This window comes from Microchirus variegatus (assembly GCF_963457635.1).
Source record: "Microchirus variegatus genome assembly, chromosome: 10".
Taxonomy (NCBI): Eukaryota; Metazoa; Chordata; class Actinopteri; order Pleuronectiformes; family Soleidae; genus Microchirus; species Microchirus variegatus.
The window spans coordinates 2,809,365-2,832,070 of record NC_139811.1 but is presented as its reverse complement, the minus strand read 5'-3'; the positions used below and the strand labels follow the sequence as shown (position 1 = coordinate 2,832,070).

Sequence of the window (22,706 nt, the reverse complement as noted above, 5' to 3'; positions counted from 1 at the left end):
GGACCTGAGGTCATAAAATACAACAAAGTATCATTATTTTGCCAAAAATGGAAAATAATGTCACCTAAATTTGACACACCGGACCTTTAAAGGTTTTATTAACGGATAAAAGAGCCTTCGAAATGAAAGATAATAAAGTTATTTTACAGGGTTTACAAAGTCAAAATGATAAATGAAACTAAAACAACTAGTAAATACAAACGTACGACGAGGGTTGGGTTCGAGAAGTTTGGATTCACTTGGATTCACAACTTAAACGACTTTGAACTTGTGGGAAAAACAAACAGTCGAGTACCAGAAAACGGTACCAAATCCTGAAATCGAGGTACCGGTGTTGAAACAACGGCAGCCAACCGTACATACGACAAAATCATCGTGTCAGACACCAGACCACGAGAAAAAAATACACATCCATCATTTTAGACATTATTAACATAAAACAGTGACCGGTGTCGGGGAGGAAAAATGAGGTGACGCACAAATTCTGTCATTTAAATGAGCCGGTTTGTGTTGTTGAAGCCATTTTATAGAAAAGCGTCATAAAGATGCTATAGGCAACTGCCGTCGCTAAACCACGTTAGCATCGATAGCAGTTTATTTGCTACGAGCGAAGCATCAAACGAGAGGCTTAACGTTAATATTTGAGTGCCTCCATTATTCCATCATTGTCTTTCAGCTAGTGAAGTTAGCATGCTAACTAGCTAGCTCAGTTCAGTCAGAGGATGAAGAAGTGGCCGTAAGTCGTACGCTAACCTCTCCTGTCTCGTAAACACAACGTGGCATTAAATAAACAGCCATTAATGCTAACATTTATATATAGCACCTTTAAAGGGACACTGCGTAGTATTTTTGGGTTTATATAACCCAAAATCCACTCTTTTTATACATGTCTAGTCGCTGTATAATAGTTTTTGTTTCATTTTCGTAGTGTTTCAAAAAGTCATGTAAAATAACATGGTCGCGGGCCGCTGTTGCATAGCCACTGTTAGCAGAGAGACGCCATGTTTCTACCGGAGCCTGTGAGGACAAACGCGAGAGAACAAATCAAGCGTCGCTTTACTTGTAGCGGAAGTCCCGCCTCCACTGACGGAGCTAATACGATATACAAAAGACGCACTTAAACATCTGAATAAATACTAGAACCTCATCCGCTGACACGGAGAAAGACGACGAGGACGACATTTGACCGGCTGAGGATACCGTAGCGTTCAGGGAAGGGAAGGGGGTGAGCAGAGGAGCAGTTCTTTGTTGTAAATTTCAGCCTCTCCTCTAGATGGCACTATAAACTACTTACTTCACCTTTGAGTTCTACTGTTGCAGCAAAGCAGAGAGTGGAGCAGACGTCTCTCTGGGGCTTGTTTTTATTCGACGCTGTTATGTTACAGTTATTAATTTATCGTGTCCAAGAATAAGTGAGATAAATGACCGGAGATCCACAGTGAACAACGTCCACTGGACTGAGCTTTGTGTGCTAAAGTTGGGGAGGAGGAGGAGGAGGAGGAGGAGGAGGAGGAGGAGGAGGAGGAGGAGGTGACAACTGAAACCATTCGGCAGGATGTTGAAATCCCATCACGGCAGGTCGCTCGGCGGTATGGCGTGTCTCCGGTCGTAGGCCGTGTCGTCGCTCTCCTCGCCGTCGCTCGTTTCGCCGGCGAAGACCCTCTCCTCGTCCTCCTCGGTTTCGCTCTCTCTCGTCAGCCGCCGCCGCTCCCTCTCCCTCTCCCTGTAGCAGCGAGGCATCGTGGGAACCTGAGACACAAATCAGACGCTAATGTGAGCCACCTGCGTCGCCGCTACACCAACGCACTTAACCTTTACAAATGAACACATCGTTAAAAAGAAGCAGAGGTGTTTCCAAACAGGTGTTTTCATTTTAGCTGAAAACACGCAGGCAACAAAGAAAGACTTGAGACTAAAGTGATGCTGTTGACCTCGGGCTAAGTCCCCGCCCCTTTATATATAAAACGCAGTATTATTATTATTATTAGCAAGCTCGCATGGTAATCCTCGTCGTTTGCTGCAAAATGACATGAAGTTGAGATTTAATTGAAAGAAAGCCCCAGTATGTTTGTTCTGTTTTTGATTATTTATTTCTGATAAAAGGAAATATTATATATTTTTTTTTATTCATATCCTCAAGTTTTCATGCTTGTATTTGACTGTAGTTGTTAATATTTGGCTTAAAGGTAGAGTGTGTAAACATAAAGATTTACTTCAAGAATTAAAGTGCAAATTTGTGGAAAAAAAAACAAACAAAAAAAACTACACAATTTCATATTTTACCCAAACAATTCAGCCCTGATAAAATCGCATAAACTCGAAGAAAAATTACGAAGATTGTTTGTATTTAGGGGCAGGACTTAGCTATAGGTCAAAAAAATGCTAAGCTAGCATCAATATTCAACCATATGCTAAAAAAATGCTAAGCTAGCATCAATATTCAACCATTATGCTAAAAAAAATGCTAAGCTAGCATCAATATGCTAAAAAAAATGCAACGCTAGCATCAATAAAATGTGTCTAATTAAAATGTTTTGTATTTAACACGCCTCTTTTTTAAATATATATATATATATATAACTCAGCTTTGTTGTAACCAATGACACAGTAATAACAAATAACAATGATTTAAGAATACATGAACAAATAAAATGATGATATTACCGTATTTAAACCCTTACACTGTGTAACATGCAGTCTGAAGAAGTGAATAAATACCTGGTTTTCATGGCTGGGCAGAGCACAGTATCCCGACTCCGACCTGTGGAGGACGCACGGCGAATGAGTTCGGAAAGGGCGAGGAGAGTGGGAACACACGGAGCGCGGAGAGGGAGAGCGGACGGAGCGGGGTGACGGGGAGCAAACAGAGGGGGACGGCGAGTAAGCGACGGACGGGGAGTGGGAGAGGATGTGACCGTGGTGGTTCTGTTTGGGCGGGCGGGGCGAGCGCGGCGGCAGCTCGGGCGGCTTCGGAGGGTCCACCAGGTCCAACTCTGTGAGGATCGGCGGCGGCGGGATGAAATCTAGCTCCTCCAGTGGCGGGAGCGTGTGCATTTCCGCCGCGTCGATTTCGGCGAGCTCCGCCTTGGACAAGTGGTCCACGATCCCGGCACCGAACGAGTCGCCCACCACATTGATGGAGGTGCGCATTCTGTCACTGAGTGGACAAACAGTGTCAGGTTTACAAACGTCATGACCCCCGTTCACTCCCCCCCCCCACCTTCCACCCACCAGACACCTGACTCACAGCAGCCAGTCGACAGCGATCAGCAGACTGATGTCCTGAGTGGGCAAACCCACGGCCGTCAGGATCAGCAGCATGGTCACCAGTCCAGCACTGGGAATACTGGCAGCTCCAACACTGGCCAGAGTGGCGGTCATGCTGAGGAGAGACGAGACAACATCATCATTCTCTAGATTTCCTCCCTGAAGACATTCACTTTATTTCAAAACATTCAGTATTAAACTGAACCCCCTGAAAAACCCTTTCAAGGTTCAAGGGTTCTAGGTAACACTAATAGTTCCAGTAAGAACCATTTTGATCCAGAGAAACCTTTCTGAAAAGGTTCGACCTGAAGCCAAAAAGGGTTCTCCTATGAGGACCACCTGAAGAACCTTATATGGTTCTAATTAAGCACTTTTATTTCCAAGAGTGCAGAGGTGGGAGAAATAATTTATTATTATCCGATGCATCGGGGTTCTCTCTGGCAACGATTATGAATCTTGGGGGCAGCAGCCTTAGCAAGGAAGCCCTCAACCCAACCACTTCTGCCAGCTCCTCCGAGAGAATCCCAAGGTGATCCCAGGCCAGCCGAGTGATATAATCCCACCAGTGTGTCCTGGGTATGCCCTGAGATCTCCTCCTGGAAGGACATGCCCCGAAACACCTCCACAGGGAGGCGTCCAGGATGCATCTACTCAGACATCAACCGTGGTTCTACTCTGAGCCTTTCCCGGATGTCCTAGCTGAGTCCTGGCTACCCTGCAGACGGAACTCAAATCTGTCCACCTGTCTGCGATCTCCTTCTACATTTAGGTTAACATTTAAGCATTTAGCAGACCCTTTTATCCAAAAAGGAATAAGCTACATAGAAAAAGTCAAGACATTTGAGAATGTCCTTGTGCTTCAAGGTTTGGGAAACACTGATTTGTGATTTCTCAACATTTTATGCACCAATCAACTCGATAAGTCGACGAATAATGAATAAAATGATTGCAGCCCTAATCTGTTTTGAAAACCTGAGGTCTGTTTTTTGCTCCTATTGCTGCAAACTTTAACAAGCTATACAAATATTAAAAGCTAAATTCGCCAACGTAGTCAAAGTATTAAAGCCAACAAAGTAGTTTGCCAAATATTTAGTGAACATATGACTAAGCAGCATAGTTTCTGTGTATGTTCACCGGTAAATTGAAAACATGCCGAATAAAACCTTTACAGTGGAACGATAGTCTTCTTTTCTCCGGAAAAAGAGCTTTTTTTCCCTCTTCAATCCAGGTTTCATAGATCAATGTCACCTCTGATTCTGAATCATTTATTTCAAGGTAAAAAAATACGACGTAAAAACAGCAAACGCTTCGATTTAAGGCGCCGTTATCAGCGTAAATATGGGCCGCGGAGTGGTCCGTAACCAGAACAGTCCGAGGTGAAACCAGAGAATGGTGGGAATCCCCGGTTCACCGGGTTGAAGAGCCAATCCGGGAACTCGCCGAGCGCCTACGCTGCTGATTGAGCACGTCTGCTGCGCTGAACGGCCGCCAATAAACCCAATAAACTATGCTATGTCAGAGCTTTTAAAAAGGAACTGGGGACCATTCAGAATGATAAATTCAGGGTGTGAGCGACTTGAAAACCTGTATGACGACGAGACGGTTAGCGAAACGAACTAAGCCACTAAAACAACTTCTTTCATAGGTGTGGAGTGGAACGGTTAGGTTAGGGTTAGGTTAGGGTTAGGTAAATTACGGGACATGTTTTTTTTTTGCGTTTCCATTAGGAATGGTACCAAAATAACCAGCCACAATCGTTCCAATCTTTGGAACCCTTCCCTCGGGGTACCGCCATACCGGATTTGATATATCGTTGCCCTGGTACGCCATCACGCGACTCAGTCGAAATGCAACATGTTACCATGCCAAACTGGACCGTACCATGATGTAAACACAGCTAAGTCAACGCTCGAGTCACTGGTTCACCCTCTTGTCCAATCAGTGCGAGGCTAGTTGTCTCAGACTCCTCCCCCCTTTCAATAAAACTTTGTTATCTTTTTGTCGTATCTCCCTCTCCACCGCTTGGTGTTGGCAAGGCTCATATTTTTCAAAATCAAGCATTGGGCGAGGCCAGAGGTTCCAGTTGTCGTCGGAATGCCAACGTAGGATAGCAAGATGTCTGCCACTTCTGTTGTATTTGTTTAAATCAGTCGTACACATGGTATACACGTTGTTTGTGTGTACAAAATACCATATAAAGTGTTGTTATCGCTAACAATGTCTAGCCCGAGATACACTCGCGTCTCCGGTGACGTCACTCCCAGTCCCGACTTCCTAAAAGCTCAATCTGTTGATCGTTTTCCAGACTAATTGTTCGGTTTCATCCATAAAATGCAGAAAAAGAGTTTCCAACAATGTCTACAAATGTAGGATTGATCGATGGATTGTGGATAATAATAATAATGATAATAATACTAATGATAATAATAAGAAGGATAATAATAATGCAAAGTTTCCACACAGCATCAGTCTGGTATTTCCATGTGTTCAAATCGACCGGTTTACACACGCAACGCTCGAAGAAAAGCAAGTGCGTGCGTTTGAAATGCGGCGATGATGAGAAGTCCTCAATGGCCTTTTGTCAACAACAAAACAAAATCTTTTAATGTCTCATGACTGAGATCCTTAATGCTCAGAAGAATGCTGCTTGTCATGACATGTCTGCAATTAGAGGAATTATCAGTTCATGTTGGTCCCAGATGTGACTCCAGGCTCCAGGTTTGGACACCGATCAAAAAGCTGCGATATTCCCAGCGTCTAAACTGCTGCTCGTCAGATCTCAAGGGCTCCACGTTTTCAAAACCCCCAGATTCACACGGCACATGGAGGTCTTCCTTTTTCTGCGCCGCAGATGACACAAAAAGGAAACTTCTGAAACTGTGATTTTTCTTTTTTTAGGGAGGAGGGGGATTTTTGGTGGTAAACAGACGAATGATGAAAAGACCATCAGCAGCGTTTGTGACCCGCGGCCTCAACAAGCCCGAGTCTGATCCAGAGAGGCTGCTTCCAATTTCTGAAACCTCAGAAATTGGAAAATGACGATTCTCATTACTTGCTCGGTGCGTTCTTCCTCCAGCTTCAAACTGGCCCTCAGCTCATGTGGATCACATGAACGTGTCTTTTGAGTTTCGGGTTATAATTGTCACTCAATTGACTCCAGGGCAGAAGAAGGAGTTGCATAAGAAAGGTTTTTTTTAACGCAGCTTTGAGAGTTACGTACTGCGTAACCCCCGAGCAAACACTTAAAAAACTCAGCGAGGAGCAGAGAAAACAACTATTTTTAACTTTACTTATGCAACATCTAATACGATGATGACATTGATAACCCTAAACCTAACCCTTTAAGATTCTAAGACATAAACTCTATCTGTAAACTACTACTAATAAACTTCATAACAAAGCCAGCACCTGTTACTTAATGTTGTAATGTCACAAAAACATGTTACAGACATTACACCAATTAAAGGCGCCATATGTAAGAATGTGGCCAAAAACTGTTACTACACTCAAATTCAAAACACAGAGGTCTTTTAGGTTTCGTTTTTCTGACGTAACTGACAACCCGTGGTTGCTCCGCAGCTGAGACTCTACTGACTGCAATGATTGGTAGACGGCGGTAGGTGGCGCCACATGACGTCAAAACATGATTTCTAAACATAAACATGATTTGCAGTCTGCAAAATATTATTTTTTAATGCAAATATTTTGTCTGTACTGTTGTTGTTGGTGAGTTCAGTTTGTTATATGAACATTATTCCTGAGCCTCTGTGACATATTATGACAGATTTGACGGCCAGTTGCTTTAGATTTATTACATAATGCACCTTTAAATTAGGTTACAAAAAATGTTACCAACTTTATAAAGTAAATGACTTACGTCAGAAAAAGCTTGTAATTGTGCAAAAATGACGCAAATTTCACTAAAATATGTTTCCGACATCATGAAAAATTCAACACTAAAAGTGTTACTAACGTTACAAGAAAATGACTGATTGTCACCTTCAAGCGTTGTACAATGGAGTAATGTTACATAAACATGTTGCTGACGTTACAAAACAATTAAAACAGGTCACTGAGTGTTACTAATGTTACAAAATATGTATTATGTCACCTGAAAGTCTTGCAAAATGTAGTAATGTTACATAAACACACGTTACTGAACTGAAATAGGTTACTAAAAATGTTACAAAAAATGACTTTGTTAACAAACAAGTGTTACAAAATGATGTAATTTCACAATAATGTGTTACTGACGTTACAAAACAATTAAAACAGGTTACTAAAGTGTTACCAATGTCATAAGAAAATTAATTATGTCACCTGAAAGTGTTGTAATGTTACATAAACACGTTACTGACATAGGTAACTATGTTACTCACTTAACAAAAAAATGTCTTTGTTAACAAAAATGTGTTACAAATTGATGTCATTTCACAAAAATGTGTCACCGACGTTACAAAACAATTAAAACAGGTTACTAAAAGTGTTACTAAAGTTACAAGAAAATTAATTATGTCACCGGAAAGTGTTGTAATGTTACATAAACACATTACTGACATGACAGATTGTTGAAAAGCGATCAATAAAGACTCATTTAATCTAATCTAATCTAATCTGAAATAATGAATACATGGTGAAAAATGTTTTAAAGCCACAAAAACGTGAATATTACATGAAATGTTGGAATATACGTGAACGTCGTACTTATTTTAGGTGAGTTATTTTGTCTGCAACAACACTCAGTCTTAGTGATTTAATTTGTAGTGCCTTGATTTAAGATTTTTCATTTTAAAGTCTTAAAAAGTGAAGTCCTAACGTAAAAAAGAAGCAGCAAAATCAAATACTCATGCAGTCATTCCGGCTCATTAGCCAAGGCTTAAACAACAAAAAATGGAAAAAGAAACTTCATGTTGTCGACGTTTCAGATCAAGAAATAAAACTCGTGCGGAGAAAATGGAAAGAGAGGATTTTTTTTTTAGCCAAAATAATCGTCGGTAAAATAAAAGGTCCTTTTTCCCAGCACTGCGAGACTTTATGATGTGATGTTGTAAAACTGCCAGGGAAGAAAAATATGGGACGGAGTAATAATGGCGGTGGTTAATGTAACACATACGCTCGGCCTTTTATCACCTTCACCTCCTGTGAAGAAACTCTGAAACCCCTGCTGGTTTTAGTTTTGCTGACGGAGCAAATGCCACACACAGAAGAACCATCGTCAGCATCGCGGTCGACGTGAGGTTCTGCGCGCGATATAAAATACATATAACATATAATCGTTATTTAGCCGGGATTGAAACCTTTATGGTTCAAGTTTTTCTGGATCCAGTTGCCGTTGTTCACCTCTGCACCTGATCCATCACTGCATGAAGCTGGGGTGTGTGTGTCAGGGGGGTTTTTCACTTGGTTGTGGTTTGTGTGCAGTTTCAGCCATTGTTGTGCACAGTTTCCCCCGATTCTGACGTCAGAGACGTGTAAGAGTGATACTCCAGGTGTGGTTTGTACGAGGTTCTGACTCACACACATAAATCACGGCTGCCAACAGGGGGCAACAGGTAAAACAGCTTTAAGCTACTTAACAAAGGGCTCATCTTAGCGTACGATATCTTAAAGCTCACATAGAGTGGTCCAGTTAGTTATGGAGGTCTACTTACATACATTCACTTGTTTTTATGGTCAAAAACCTCCTAGTTGCTGTAAACGAGTCGATAGAAATCCTTCTTTTCTGACGCTGTTCCTCAGCCGCGATATTTCAGACATAAACCTCACACCCAGAAGACAGACTGTGTTGTGATTGGCCAGTACCCGGAAGTGACATAATTAGCATACCCGCTCTCTCAAGCACAGCTTCCCCCTCTGGAACGGTGGATGCACTGCTACTCATTATCAAAACATTGTTTTAACAATGTTTAGAAATAGCTTCGTCACGACTCCCCGCCGCAGTCCCTTTGACGACCTTTGAGACACTCGTGAAACACCTCCACAGCGGACGTTATTCTTCTTCTGCGGTTCAATGTACGCAACCGGATGTGCCCGGACTAGTGCCCGGAGCAGGAGGATCTGCTGTTCAGGAGAACCGTTGTTTACGTAACCAGACCGAGTTTTTCCAGAGATCTCGCTGAGCCCGAGATTACAATAACCTTGAACCTTCAGGGCTTCGTAAACAAGGTAATGACGCAGATACACACTAAAAAAACAGCGTTAATAGGAATTTCCGGTCTAGGTCCGCTTTAAAAATATGATTTGCCACTGATGCTGCGTTCCAGAGCGCATCCAAACCAGTTGGATGTGGGACTTATCCGACCTCCAACTAGAAAAAGTGCACTGGAATGCCTGTCGAAGTGGGACCTCCTATAGTTGAAGTCGGGGCTGATCGACCTACCCCGACTTCACCAAAATAAAGTTTTGTGAATAGGTCATAAACTTTACTTTTCTGCGTGTAGAGTTGTTTCAGACACAGCAATTTTATCACAACTTGTTTTTCATGTTATGGCGTGAAATGATGTCGTCGTTGTTATCTGTTAGCATGACGATATGTAGGGCTACGGTAACATAAAGCGAAAGTGCCGCGATCGTCCATGTTTTCTAGCATTCGACTTCAATTGGCTGGGACGCTTTGAAGTAGGAGCTAGTACAATTCAGGTCGGATAAGTCCCACATCCCATTTGTTTGGATGGGATCAACAGCAAACAGGAGCTGTTGATCCACTGCTGCCTCCATCAGTACATGTTCAAATGTCATATTTTGTCAATTCAGTGTTTAAAATCCTTTGTTTAGGTTTAAATCAGTGACACAAATTAACAAAACAAGGCAGCAGTTGACCGGTGGCCAGTGTTTCTGCGAGCTAAAAACACTGATTTTGTCAATGGAGTTTGGTGTGGGGGGAGAGAGGGGAGTCAACCCTCAAATCGTTGACGTTTAATTTGGTAATTGATTAATAAATAGTCTTAGGGCTAATAATTATATTCAAAAACATAATTTTTATCTTTTCAATATTATACAACGACGTCAACACCTACCTGACGGTCACAATCTGTCCGCCGTCCAGAGTGATGTCATTCATCTGGGCGATGAAGATGGCCGCCACGGCCTCGTACAGCGCAGTGCCGTCCATGTTGATGGTGGCGCCGATGGGCAGGACGAAGCGGGTCACGCGCTTGTCGATCTTCAGGTTCTCCTCCAGGCAGCGGAAGGTGACGGGCAGCGTCCCGGCGCTGAGGAGACAAAGACAAGAAGGTTTGCAGCAGCAGGAGTAAAGACTCTGCTGAAGGACATACAATAGGTGGACAGGTGGTGACAGAAAAGACAGAAAAGACACAGTGACGTTGAGGGAAATATGAGCGGCTCCTCCGAACAGCTGGTGCACAGGCCATCCTCCGCCGCGTGAATAAAAGGAATTTAATTCTGGGCCCCACTGAGCGCGGGCCGTAATATAATTAGAGGAAACGTTGATAGGATTTAGCCACATTCACTGCACAGACAGACAGACAGACAGAGTTCCAGGCCGAGCTGAGCTGAGCCAGGCGGGCAGGATAGAGCTGGGCCAGTTTGGCTGGTGATAACTAATCCTGAGGCTCAGACGTGTACAACACAAGGTCCGACACGGACACGGCCGCCTGTCAACAAGCCTGTTTATCTCGTTCATGTAGATTATACTCTTTACTATTGAAAACTGCATTGTTTGTGATTAAAATAATAAAATTATTATTATTTAAAATAGTGTTTTTTGGCAAGGGGCGTAAGTTTGGACTGGTGGGGAGGACACCTGGTGCCCAAAAAAAGCCTGCTGATTTCAGTTTGGTTTGTGCAAAACAGAAAATGCATTCAGTGACCCTTGTAAAAATCCGCTCGAGCACACGTACACAAAGCCTCGCCTGTATATTTTTAGGGATAATCTGGCTTTCTCCATACACCCCCCCCCCCCCCCACACACACACACACACAGATGTACAATTTGACTACCTTCATGGGAGCCCGACCCCTTTTTATGGAAGCTAAGCTCAAAATACAATAAGAGGTGAGTCATAAAACAGGGAATAAGAAATAAAGACAACAAAAACGTCTCTTTGCTGCAGCTGTGGATTAAAAGCTCTGTGGTCACTTTGCAGTTTGGAGTTAAGAATCCATATTTCACTTTTTTGTATACATTTTTGGTAGCCGGGGTAGCTGCGGGGCCTTCCTGAGCTCGGAGGCTCAAACTGACAGAAGAGAACAGGGGATTTGGAGCTACTGTATATCTGTATATCACTGTATATCTGCCAGGATTTACCTACGACTTATTTTTATTTTTTGCAGCTGAGAAGGCTCGACCAGGCAGGAAACATGGAAAGTAAGAGACGACTTTCGACAAAGGGATTTGTTCACCACGTCTGGAGTGGTTGTGTAAATACAGATTCTGCCGTCGGCCTGTGTCAGACCACGCCAATCAATCATAGTAGCTCCAACAGCTGCTCCGCGAGTAGTAAAAAGAAGCATGTGACACACATGTGTTAACACATGCCAAACACACACACACACACACACACACACACACACACACTAACACACACACTTCCTGCAGGCTGTCGTACCTGCTGGCTGTGCCCAGCGCCGTGATCCAGGCCTGGAAGATTCCAGAGTAGAACGTGAAGGGGTTTTTCCTGGTGACGGCGAAGAAAATGGCGGGGAGGATCAAACCGCCGTGGATGACCAGGCCCACGACCACGGTCACCATGTACATGCCCAGCTGCCGCGCCACCACCTCCAGGTTCCCGATGGCCGCGATCTTCCCCGCGATCAGAGAGGCGATGCCGACGGGAGAGTACCTGAGCACGGAGACAGAAGTTTACCTTTTCATTTATATATGTCATATATATATGATTTGTTTCTCTCTTGGTGTTATTTCAGTGTCAGTTTATCTTTATATAACAGCATAATAATATAATATCTTCACTCATCTGTATAGGTTTTTTTCTTTTATCTCTTCTTTATCTTATTTGAATTTGAAAAAAGGAAAGAAACTATTAAAAAAAAAAAAAAAATATTACCAGTTTTTGTGATTTTTCAGCTTCTTAAATGTGAATACTTTCTGGTTTCTTTGCACCATAAAAACAAAGAAGTAGTTCCTGTTGAACACCAAGTTTAATACCTGCACATTTACGTTTATATCCTGTACAAACACTCACAAAAAGCGCCGTCTAGGCCAGTGTGTGTGTGTGTGTGTGTGTGTGAGAATGCTGCTAAAGCGGTCAGTGACACATGTTTCTGTAGGACTGTGAGGACATATCAAAGGTTTTTCTTTGTATTTCTTTATACAAGTGCTCACGCACTTATATAAACCCTCCTCGACGTTACATACGATATCGTTGAAGGCCCATTTAAAAAGATTAATTCGTCAAACGAGACATTTTCCCGACGCGAGGACATGACACATTCTTGACTCTCTGGTTTCCCAGCTCCGGCGAGCAGTTGCTGCTGAACACGTGATCGCTCTGGGACACGGGAATTAAAAGCGTAATATCCCCCCCGTTCCCCCTCTCTAAAGATCTTCCTGGTCTGGGTTTTGAATCAGGTCCCGTCCCCCCCCTGCTGCAGCCTGCCGCGAGGCTGGCATCGGCTGACAGTTGTTTGGTGGAGGTTGTGCGCCGTATACGACCTGATGGATGTGTTCCTCGTACGCTACGTGTTTTTGTATACACTGCGCCGCTGTGTGTTTGGCTCGCTCCGCGGGCCCGTGAGTAATCTGTTTATACTGAGTGAGTGATGCGAACAAGGACGCGAGTCCTTTGGTGTCCAGCTGCACACGTAGACGGCCTGCGAGGAGACAAGCGTCCTGCTGTTTTTCGTCCGACCGCCTCGCCTCCTCGCCCTCCCCGCCCTCCCCGCGCCGCCCCCTTCCTGTCCTCGAGTGGCCATGACGCTCTCTGTGTGACCGGCCGCCGTGTCCTGCGAAGCCTCAAGGCGTCGCGGGCGCTCTCTGTCCGCCGTCCCTGCCCACATCTGCTTTCCGCTCTGCTGCCGTTGGCGGATCCATTACATTCTGGAGATCCTCCACCCCGCCTCCCCTGGGAGCCTGCAACATTGCTCCAGGCCCTGGCTCCTGCTACTCCCCGGCATACCACAGACTCCAGCCTGTCCCAGGGAAACCCTCTCTGCGTCCATCTGTCCATGTCCTTCACTCTTCCTCCCTCTTCCTCTTCGCCGCGTCTCGGGCCTTTTTCGCTGTCTTGACCCCGTTCCTCCTCCTCCTCCCCACAGTCCTGTGTATCCCGTACACAGTCTCCACATTATCCGTCACTGTCACTGACCTCCTTGTGTGGTATCTCCAGAATGTCAAAGCAATGCAGCCGTTGTCCGACGAGAGCAGAGACAGAGACGCGCTTTATGCCGCGTTCCCAAACGCACAAGGCCTCAAAAACCCCAAATATCTTTCGAATGTCACGTTCAAACAGCTTTGACGCAGACAAACAGACAAACAGAAAAGACGGGGAAAAAAAAAAACAACAACAACAACAACAACAACACTGACCACATGATCATGGAGACCATCGTCATGATGATTTCATTCAGGATGTTGAAGAAGTCGCACATGACCTTCCCCCGCTCGCCCATCCTGCTCATGCAGATCCCAAACGTGATGAAGAAGCCGATCAAACCTGGAGGACGAAACAGAGCGAGTGTTTACACGCAGCCATGTTTCTTTCATTTCAATAACTTACCTATTTTTAATTTAAAACAGATCTTTTTTATTGATGTATGATGGTATGCAGTGTCTACAGTCAGTACAGGCATTCCAACAGTCCAATTTCAGTCAGACTAAGGCCCTGTCCCAATACCTCCCGTAACACTATAATTTTGCCCTAACCTTAAATTTTGCACGTTCACGTATAGGGGGGAGCAAGGGGAAATGTGATTTTCCCCTTACAGTCAACCCTCAAAATGTATTGAGTTCCGATGCGGGCTTAAAAAGAAGTGGAAGATGAAATTACCCATGATGCTTTGCGAATTCAGCGAGCCGGCTGATATTTTTCAACAAAGATGGCGGGCCACATCTGCCGAGGAACATTTTCGTTGTAATATATGTTCGCAAATAAGCACGTTACGATGTCGAAATGTGTTGGAATATGTTGGTTTGATAAACATCCAAAGGAATGTTGAGCTGTGAACACTAATGTCAGAAAATAAGTGACGATTTATGAAAGCAGCTAGCTAACTAGCTAGCTAACTAGCGGGGTCGTACCTATGTTCCCCAGGTCCTATGTTCCCCGGGTCCTATGTTCCCCGGGTCCTATGTTCCCCGCTTTGTATGTGACTGGGGAACATAGGACCCTTTTTCTAAAAAAGGGTCCTATGTCACATACAAAGCGGGGAACATAGGACCCGGGGAACATAGGACCCGGGGAACATAGGACCCGGGGAACATAGGACCCGGGGAACATAGGTACGACCCCCTAACTAGCTAGCGAGCGGCTAGCCAGCTCTGCTACATCTGGGTAGTTTTGTCAGTGTTTTGGATGTGTGTAGCGGTGTTCACTTGAACATGAATACCCTGGACTTGTCAGATTTCAATCACTCTGCGATATAGCGTTTACGAGGACGGAGAAAAACAAACAGCTGGATCCGCCGGCATTTTTCCTGAATGAAAATAGTAGCACGCTCCACCGGTAGAGTTGTCAGCATGTTCGCTGCGTTCACTACGCTAATTTGCATGTAGTGGTGTCCCAATAACACTTCCCTCAACGAGGGAAATTTACGGTTGAGGGCACTCAAAACCAAGGGGAAATTTATAAGGGGAAGGTATTGGGACAGAGCCTAAGACTATAGTTAGTTGGACTAACATACCTCAGATAACTCCTGCATGTACTATACTACCTGATTACTTCTTTGGTTCTTGTTTATTCACGTTGCAGTCGATGAGCAAAGGCCTCGTGAGCCACGATGAAACGACGTCGACAAAGCAAACAAAAACTCACCGAGAACGTTCATGCCCCATTTGTACTCCAGCTTCTTCCTGCTCACTAGAATGGGCTCAGTCTGGTTCTGTGCTGGAACGGACACCGTTTTCGCCACCGTCTGAACCTGGAGATGAACGACAGACAGTCAAACACGGCGTCAAGAAACAGCCACAAACACTCACTGACATCTGGCTTTTTTCAGCAGTGGGGAGAGAGACGATCAACACCTACCGCCACCTCACATGACCCTGCAGTATAAGTAAAAATAAGCTTGAGTGTCCATTCTTTTTTGTGTGTTTGGTGGTGTTTGCTTACAGTGCTAATAATAATAGTAATACAAAATTAGAATAGAAAGGAAAATACGTCGGAAGTTGAAAAAAACATGTGCTATTATTGTTATTTATAACTATTTAATTGTTCTTTCATTCTTTCTTTTTTCATCAGTTAATTTTCATAATTTCTTAAAACTTATAATGCCAACTTGCTAATGTTGATCCCATCATATCGTGCTAACGTTTAGCATCATATCCTTTTTTTGTGATTTAAAAACCCTGCAATTTCCCAAATTGCTCCTAACATGCTAGCTTGAGAATGTCAACATAAACATGCTAAATATGGGAACATTTAGCATTTTTTTTCAGCAGTCAATCAGTAGTCAGCATGGCAACAAGCTAATGTTCGGCGTGTTAGTGTAATTAACGTACAACGCGTCACTATCGAGGCTAAAGCTGCTCTTAGCATGCTAACATCAGAACGCCGAGTCATGAACTGTTAGCACATTGACATGCTTCTTACAGTAGTTATAGACACTATATACAGCTGATTTATCGATAAATATGTATAATTATGTTGTTTTTGCATTTAGCAAGCAATGCTAGCATCTCAAAGAACTGAGTCTACTCCTGACACCAGCAGTAAAATCATTTTCTTAAATGCCAGAATATGAGTGTTAACTTATGCACAATGTGAATTTTTTTTTTTTTAAAGATTGGAACATTTAACATTTTTAAATCAGTATAGTCAGCATGGCAACAAGCTAATGTTTAGCGCGTTAGTGTAATAAACACGTCAGCATCGAGGCTAAAGCTGCTCTTAGCATGCTAACATCAGAACGCTGAGTCATGTACTGTTAGCACATTGACATGCATACATTTAGAATGGAACTTTAAGCATTTTATTATGAATAATCTACTGTGTGTATAGCTTCTTACAGTAGTCATAGACGCTATATACAGCTAATTTATCGATAAATATGTATAATTATGTTGTTTTTGCATTTAGCAAGCAATGCTAGCATCTCAAAGAACGGAGGCTATAGAATATTGCCTGTTAACTTATATATAAGTGAAGTTTTTTAAAGATAATTCAATAGCTGCTGAGTATAAAAGAGGGACTGAAGTGAAGGATATAAAGGTTTTTTTGACATCACAACGCAAAAAATATATAATTTTCATCATCGGATTATCCACTGATTATTTTCTCAATTAATAGATGACATGTTTGGCCTACAGAATGTCAGAAAATGGGGAAAAATGTCGATTGATGTTTCCCAAACCTGGAACTCTTGTTTTACCCACAAACAAAAATATTTCAGTCCTAATGATTTATTTTGCTGACAAATCTGAGAAAACGTGCTTTAATTCATTCATTCATTCATTCATTCAATCCTTGCACCTCTACTGATGTTATTCCACGTCTCACAGCGAAAAGCAAAAAAACAAGATACTGCATCTGAAAAACTTGGCACCGGCACAATAATAAAGTAAAAGGTTGTGTTTGACGGAAAAACCTGAAGAGAGAACAAGACATTCTCACATAAAGACAAGAAAGAGGAAGAGGAGGAGGAGGAGGAGGAGGAGGACAAGACGGGTGAAAGGTTGAAAAAGGGAAGGGACGATTCCTTCCTGCTAAAGCAATTATGTCTTTTATGACCTCAATGAATCCCCGATGAGCACAAACAATAGACGCAGTAAAAGTGAGATGAAGACAGAGGAGAGGAGAAGGAAATAATAAATACCACCGAGACAAGAGCGAGTCCACGAGCTCATGTTCACCAGCTGATGCCTCTGCCGTGGTAAATAAGGATATGGTGTTACAGATGTAAAGAGATTAGCAGGAGCAGAAGGGCTGACCCTCACAGACGGGATTGAGATGTGGACTTTAGCCGAGCCGTCGTTACTGTGGTTTTAAATTTCAGGACATTTTTTCCAGCACAACTCACGATTAATGTCCCTCAAACACTGAAATATGGCTGCATGAACACAATAATAACATAGTAATTTAATTCAAATTCACTGCAACGTACTCTATCTTCAGTCGAGCAAAACGACGGTTTATTTACGTTGTAGAGTTAGAAATCTAATCTCACGAGGAGTGAGAGAGTCTTTTCGGTGCAATTTTGGGCAAAGCGTAAAGTTCAGATCAGAGGATAAAATCCACTCTCACGTCTTTCAGGATCAGACACGCAGAGAACGTAGCCTTGACCTTTTGGCTCCTTTGTCGCCCCAAAACAACTCAGAGTCGAATGAACTAAACACATGTCGAAAAGATCGCGTATGAAGTCTGGAGGACAAGTCGAGTCTCTGGAGGATCGCCAGTCGTTAACAACTCACTGCAGGTCCGTCATTCTGTCAGAAACACCTTGAAACGGTCATAGTTGATGTCTTCAACTGTGACCTTTCCGTGAAAACTTCACGGGAACTGTCTAAAAGGTTTTACGCGGCTTTGAAATCTGATCGTTTTGACAACATCACTGTGGATTAGATCACTTTAATAGCTCTAATAGAGACAAATCAGTGGTTGCCAAACCACTCTTTTTTGGACAGCGTTTGATGAATTGCAGCAGCTAAAATTGCACTTCTTCGTGGTATTTGATGATGTCAGATGTCAGATTATAAGATGGAAGTTGCTCCTTGATTGTACCTGTTGGAAGCAGGACTGCACCAGGTTCTCAGGGAACAGGTTCCGGATCAGGTCGAGGAAGGCGTCCAGACTGCTGACCTCCTGGTTCTTTGGGGCTTGGCTCGATGTGCCCCCCCTCAGTTTGGGGTTCCCTGGGTGGATTCCCAACACCAGGATGACCCCGAGGACGGCGGCGATGACAGTGGTGGACATGTAGTAGACCATGGCTCGACTGCCCATCCTGCCACTGGAGCGGGCGTCTAAACCAGCCAGTCCTAAAAAAAACATACAAAATCAACCTCGTTAAGCAGCTTTTCCTGACATGGTCCTCTGGGCCACCATCCTTCATAGGTCTGCAAGTAACGAGTAATTAATCTGTAGAATATTTTCTGTTTGGTCCATGAAATGGCAGAAAATGCTGAGAAACGTTGATAGGAGTGTCAAAAACCTTTTACTGTTGTTTGTTTTTGTATTAAGAACATTACAAACTGCCAACATTGTAATTTCTAACAATTTCTTGCGTGTAAACAGTGTGAAGAGTGGTCATTTATCCTATCAACATGCTAACATCTAGCCTGGTCATATGCTAATAGCATTCATCTAAAATGGTAGTCTTTCTTCAGACAGACAGCGACTACAGACCCGTGTCTACTTCCGGTTCATTGAGCTGTCGTTCCAAAACTCAGTAGCCAATCAGCAGGTAGCTTCCTAAGCCACGCCCCTATGGTCAGAATCGCGTGAGCGAGCAGAAACGCAAAAGAGTCAAAGCAAACAAAATTCTGACCATTGCAAACAAAAAGAGTAGGATGATTAAATGAATTTTCTCAGTTCGTAAAGTGCCATATGGCTGACAGACATAATAGAGCTGCCCTGCCATGTTTTAGTTGTTACCCTGCACCAAATACACCTGATTACATTTTTGAAAAAAATTAACAAAAGTTCAATTATTACATTTTTGATTTTTTTTTTTTTTTACAAAAGTTGAAACATGGAAAATATATAAAATAGAAAAAATAAAAATGGAAAATTGAAATATAATTATTATTTTTTTAAATTGACAAAAGTTGAAACATTACATTTTTGAAAAAAATGTTTTAACAAAAGTTGAAACATTAAAAAAAATTTAAATTTTTTTTGACAAAAGTTGAAACATTAATTTAAAAAATTGACAAAAGTTGTTTTTTTCATTTAAATTTGAACAAAACTTTTTTTTTTTTTTTTTTTTTTTTAATACAAAAGTTCGTTATTAAGCTTCTGCAGAGCTGGCGATTTATTTGAATCAGGTGTTTTTGGATCTAAAACACGGCAGGGCAGTGTTCCCTGAGGACCAAGGTTGGGGAACACCTATATAGAGCAACAATGTTGTTGGTGCCAAGTGAAAATGATGAAGGGTTACAGATTAAGGACGTGGCATAAAAGACACGTTGAATGCAAACACTGGGTTCTACTGTAACCTGTGTTTGACACACACCTGTGATGAGGCTGGAGATGATGAGCGGCAGGATGAGCATCTTCAGCATCCTCATGAGGATTTCTCCGGGGAAGGAAACCATGGTGAGCGTGTTGGCGTCCGTCACCTTCGTGTAGCGGAGCAGCATCCCAAACACCGCGCCCATGACGACCCCTGAGGAGAGAGCCAACTTCGTTATTATGGAGTAATTTTTTCGTGTTGTTGTGGCGTAAATACTGTAAATTAAGTCGAAGTTGCAAATGAGGTCCACATTTTTCTTTTTATCGGAAACTAGTGGTTGACAGAGCGTTGGCCTCAAACACATTAGTGGACATAAAAGCCTTCGTCTCTGGCCTCCTCAGAAACGCTTCCCGTCTTATACCCGACGTGACTAATGAGAAACGTGTAGCATAACGTAAACGCGTTTGACTCCGTGTGACAAATGATGGACAAAAATAACACACTCGTCCACTCTCTGGGGCCTTTTTTCTTTTCCTGTGGACAAAGAACACAGCTATGCAGAGGCATACCAAAGTGTTTACAGAGGCAGCGCAAAGACAACAACAAGCCTGAGAAGTCTCGTGGGAAAAAGATCACAGACGCTGTACGTTCAGGACCGTCAGCACCGAAAACCACAAATGTATGAACTGCTTAATCACTTAAGAATGTGGGGATTAGGGACGTCAAACTATGGGGGAAAGAAAGCTGGATGATTTAACTTTTATTGCCACTACATCCATTTTTCATTAGCTGGTCGAGAGGTTGAGGACTCGGAGAGCGCAGACCTCTACAAACAACAAACCAGCACCTGAAATCTTTACATTTATTTATCCAGAAGAACTTTCTGGATCAAAATGTTTTTTTGTTTTTTTTATTAAATCCGTATAGTCAGCATGGTAACAAGCTAATGTCATATCCTTTTTTTGTGATAAAAAACCCCCCTACAATATTCCAAAATTGCTCTTAACATGCTAGCATGAGAATGTCAACATAAACATGCTGTAGCATTTTTAAATCAGTATAGTCAGCATGGCAACAAGCTAATGTTTAGCGCGTTAGTGTAATAAACTTGCAACACGTTGCAACATTGAGGCTAAAGCTGCTCTTAGCATGCTAACATCCGAACGTTGAGTCGTGTACTGTTAGCACATTGACATGTCTACATTTAGAAAGGAACTTTGAGTACTTTATTATTAATCTACTGTATGTCTAGCTTGTTACAGTAGTCATAGACACTATATACAGGTAATTTATCAATATATGATGTTTTTGCATTTAGCAAGCAAAGCTAGCATCTCAAAGAACTGAGGCTACTCCTGACACCAGACCTCCACCAACGAAAGTATAAAACTACAAATACTTAATGTATCTGTACTTTTATATTTCAAGCAATTTGTACTTTTTCCTCCCACAGTTTTGTCCAAAATAAGAGGATTTTGGAAATGTTATAATTTTTATTGAGACATACTTAATCTAACATAGTCAGTCATCAGTGGGTAGATTCCTAGCTAAATTTAGTGGGAGCACACTCGAATGTCAACATAACATGCTAAACATTGGAACATTTAGCATTTTTAAATCAGCATAGTCAGCATGGCAACAAGCTAATGTTTAGCGCGTAACATCAGAACACTGAGTCGTGTACTGTTAGCACATTGACGTGTACATTTAGAAAGGAACTTTAAGTACTTTCTTAAAAATCTACTGTATGTATAGCTTGTTACAGTAGTAATAGACACTATATAAAGCGAATTTATCGATACATGTACATATATAATGATGTTTTTGCATTTAGCAAGCAAAGCTAGCATCTCAAAGAACTGAGGCTACTCCTGACACCAGACCTCCACCAACGAAAGTATAAAACTACAAATACTTCATGACTGTACTTGAGTACAAAATTCATGTATCTGTACTTTTGTCCAATATAAGAGGATTTCTTGAAAATTGTATAATTTTTATTGAGACATACTTAATCTACCATACTCTGTCATCAGTGGGTAGATTCCCAGCTAAATGTAGTGGGAACATACTCGAGTGATCACCGACCAATCACAAAATATTCACATTGATCGGTTAAAAAGAACTGTAGACAGGACAGTGGGACAAACCATTATCTTACCCATGACAGTGAGTCCCAGCAGCAGGTTGTGGGTGTCGCGGCTGCAGTGGCCGGCATCTTTGTACGCGACCTCCGTGTTGTCATCTCGCTGGCTCTCCTCTTTCTCTTTGGCCTTGTTGGCGTTGGACTGGTTTGCCGTGGCCTGGTTTGTCATCCTGCCTGCGGAGACAGTGGGTGGAACAGGTTTAGCACCGAGACACCAGAAGAACACATGCGTCCACGTCCTTCGGACACGTGTCGGCAATGCACATTAGTCAGCGACTCTCTCAAATGTGAAGACGGGGATTGTTTACAGGCCATTTTAAAACACGGATTCACACTGTTACCATTCCATAGTGGGCTAGTTGGTCTTATATGGGGATTAGGGACAACCAGGGACACCTATCACTCACCTACAGTATTTGGTTAAGCAGGCAACCCAAACACAGCAGGCGACGGTTAAACAGGACGTGATGCAATAACTCCTGAGATGTAATCTGTGCATCTACGCTCCTTTAAACGGGAACGCCGGGTCTGCCATAATCCAAACACAACACAATCAAAAGCTACCGTCAAAGAAAGAGATATCGCCGATGCGTGCAGTCGAGAATGAGTCACGAGACGTGGGCTCAGGCTGTCGGACCGTCTGTGACCAACAGGTCTGACCGGTCTAAACACGAGCTCGAGTGGAAGTTACTTAAAACTGGAATGTGGGATCTTTACGTACACGTGACGGTCCAAATCCTCTGTCAAACAAGTTCACGCAATGTTTTTTTTTTTTAAAGTATTTAAGTTTTGATTCTATTGGCAATAAAAACAAAGTACATCTGACGCTGATGAGAAAATCTGAACCACATCTTGTACCACATTTCAGGCCACATACCAATTTTTGTAATACAGGAAAATTGCTAAAAATCTTTGGGAATACGATTACTGGGTATCGCCAAAAAATTCCGTAAAAATTAAATAAAATATTGTTCTGATTTATTCATTCAAAAATATTGTATTTTATTGTTTGAAAATACACTTTTTGCTTGTGCTCCCTGATTTGTTCTTT

At 42.6% G+C, this 22,706-nt stretch overlaps 1 protein-coding gene across 1 annotated transcript; it reads right to left on the bottom strand.

Moving 5' to 3' along the window:
* Positions 1–606: 606 nt before the first annotated feature.
* slc1a9 (solute carrier family 1 member 9) lies at positions 607–21,824 on the bottom strand (the record flags this gene model as incomplete). Its single annotated transcript, XM_083896422.1, has 10 exons — positions 607–1,749; positions 2,719–3,157; positions 3,248–3,382; positions 10,284–10,478; positions 11,835–12,068; positions 13,772–13,898; positions 15,216–15,321; positions 18,120–18,373; positions 19,570–19,722; positions 21,671–21,824. 10 exons carry the CDS (start codon positions 21,822–21,824, stop codon positions 1,570–1,572), a joined length of 1,977 nt encoding a protein of 658 aa, XP_083752548.1. The 3' UTR covers positions 607–1,569.
* Positions 21,825–22,706: the final 882 nt, after the last annotated feature.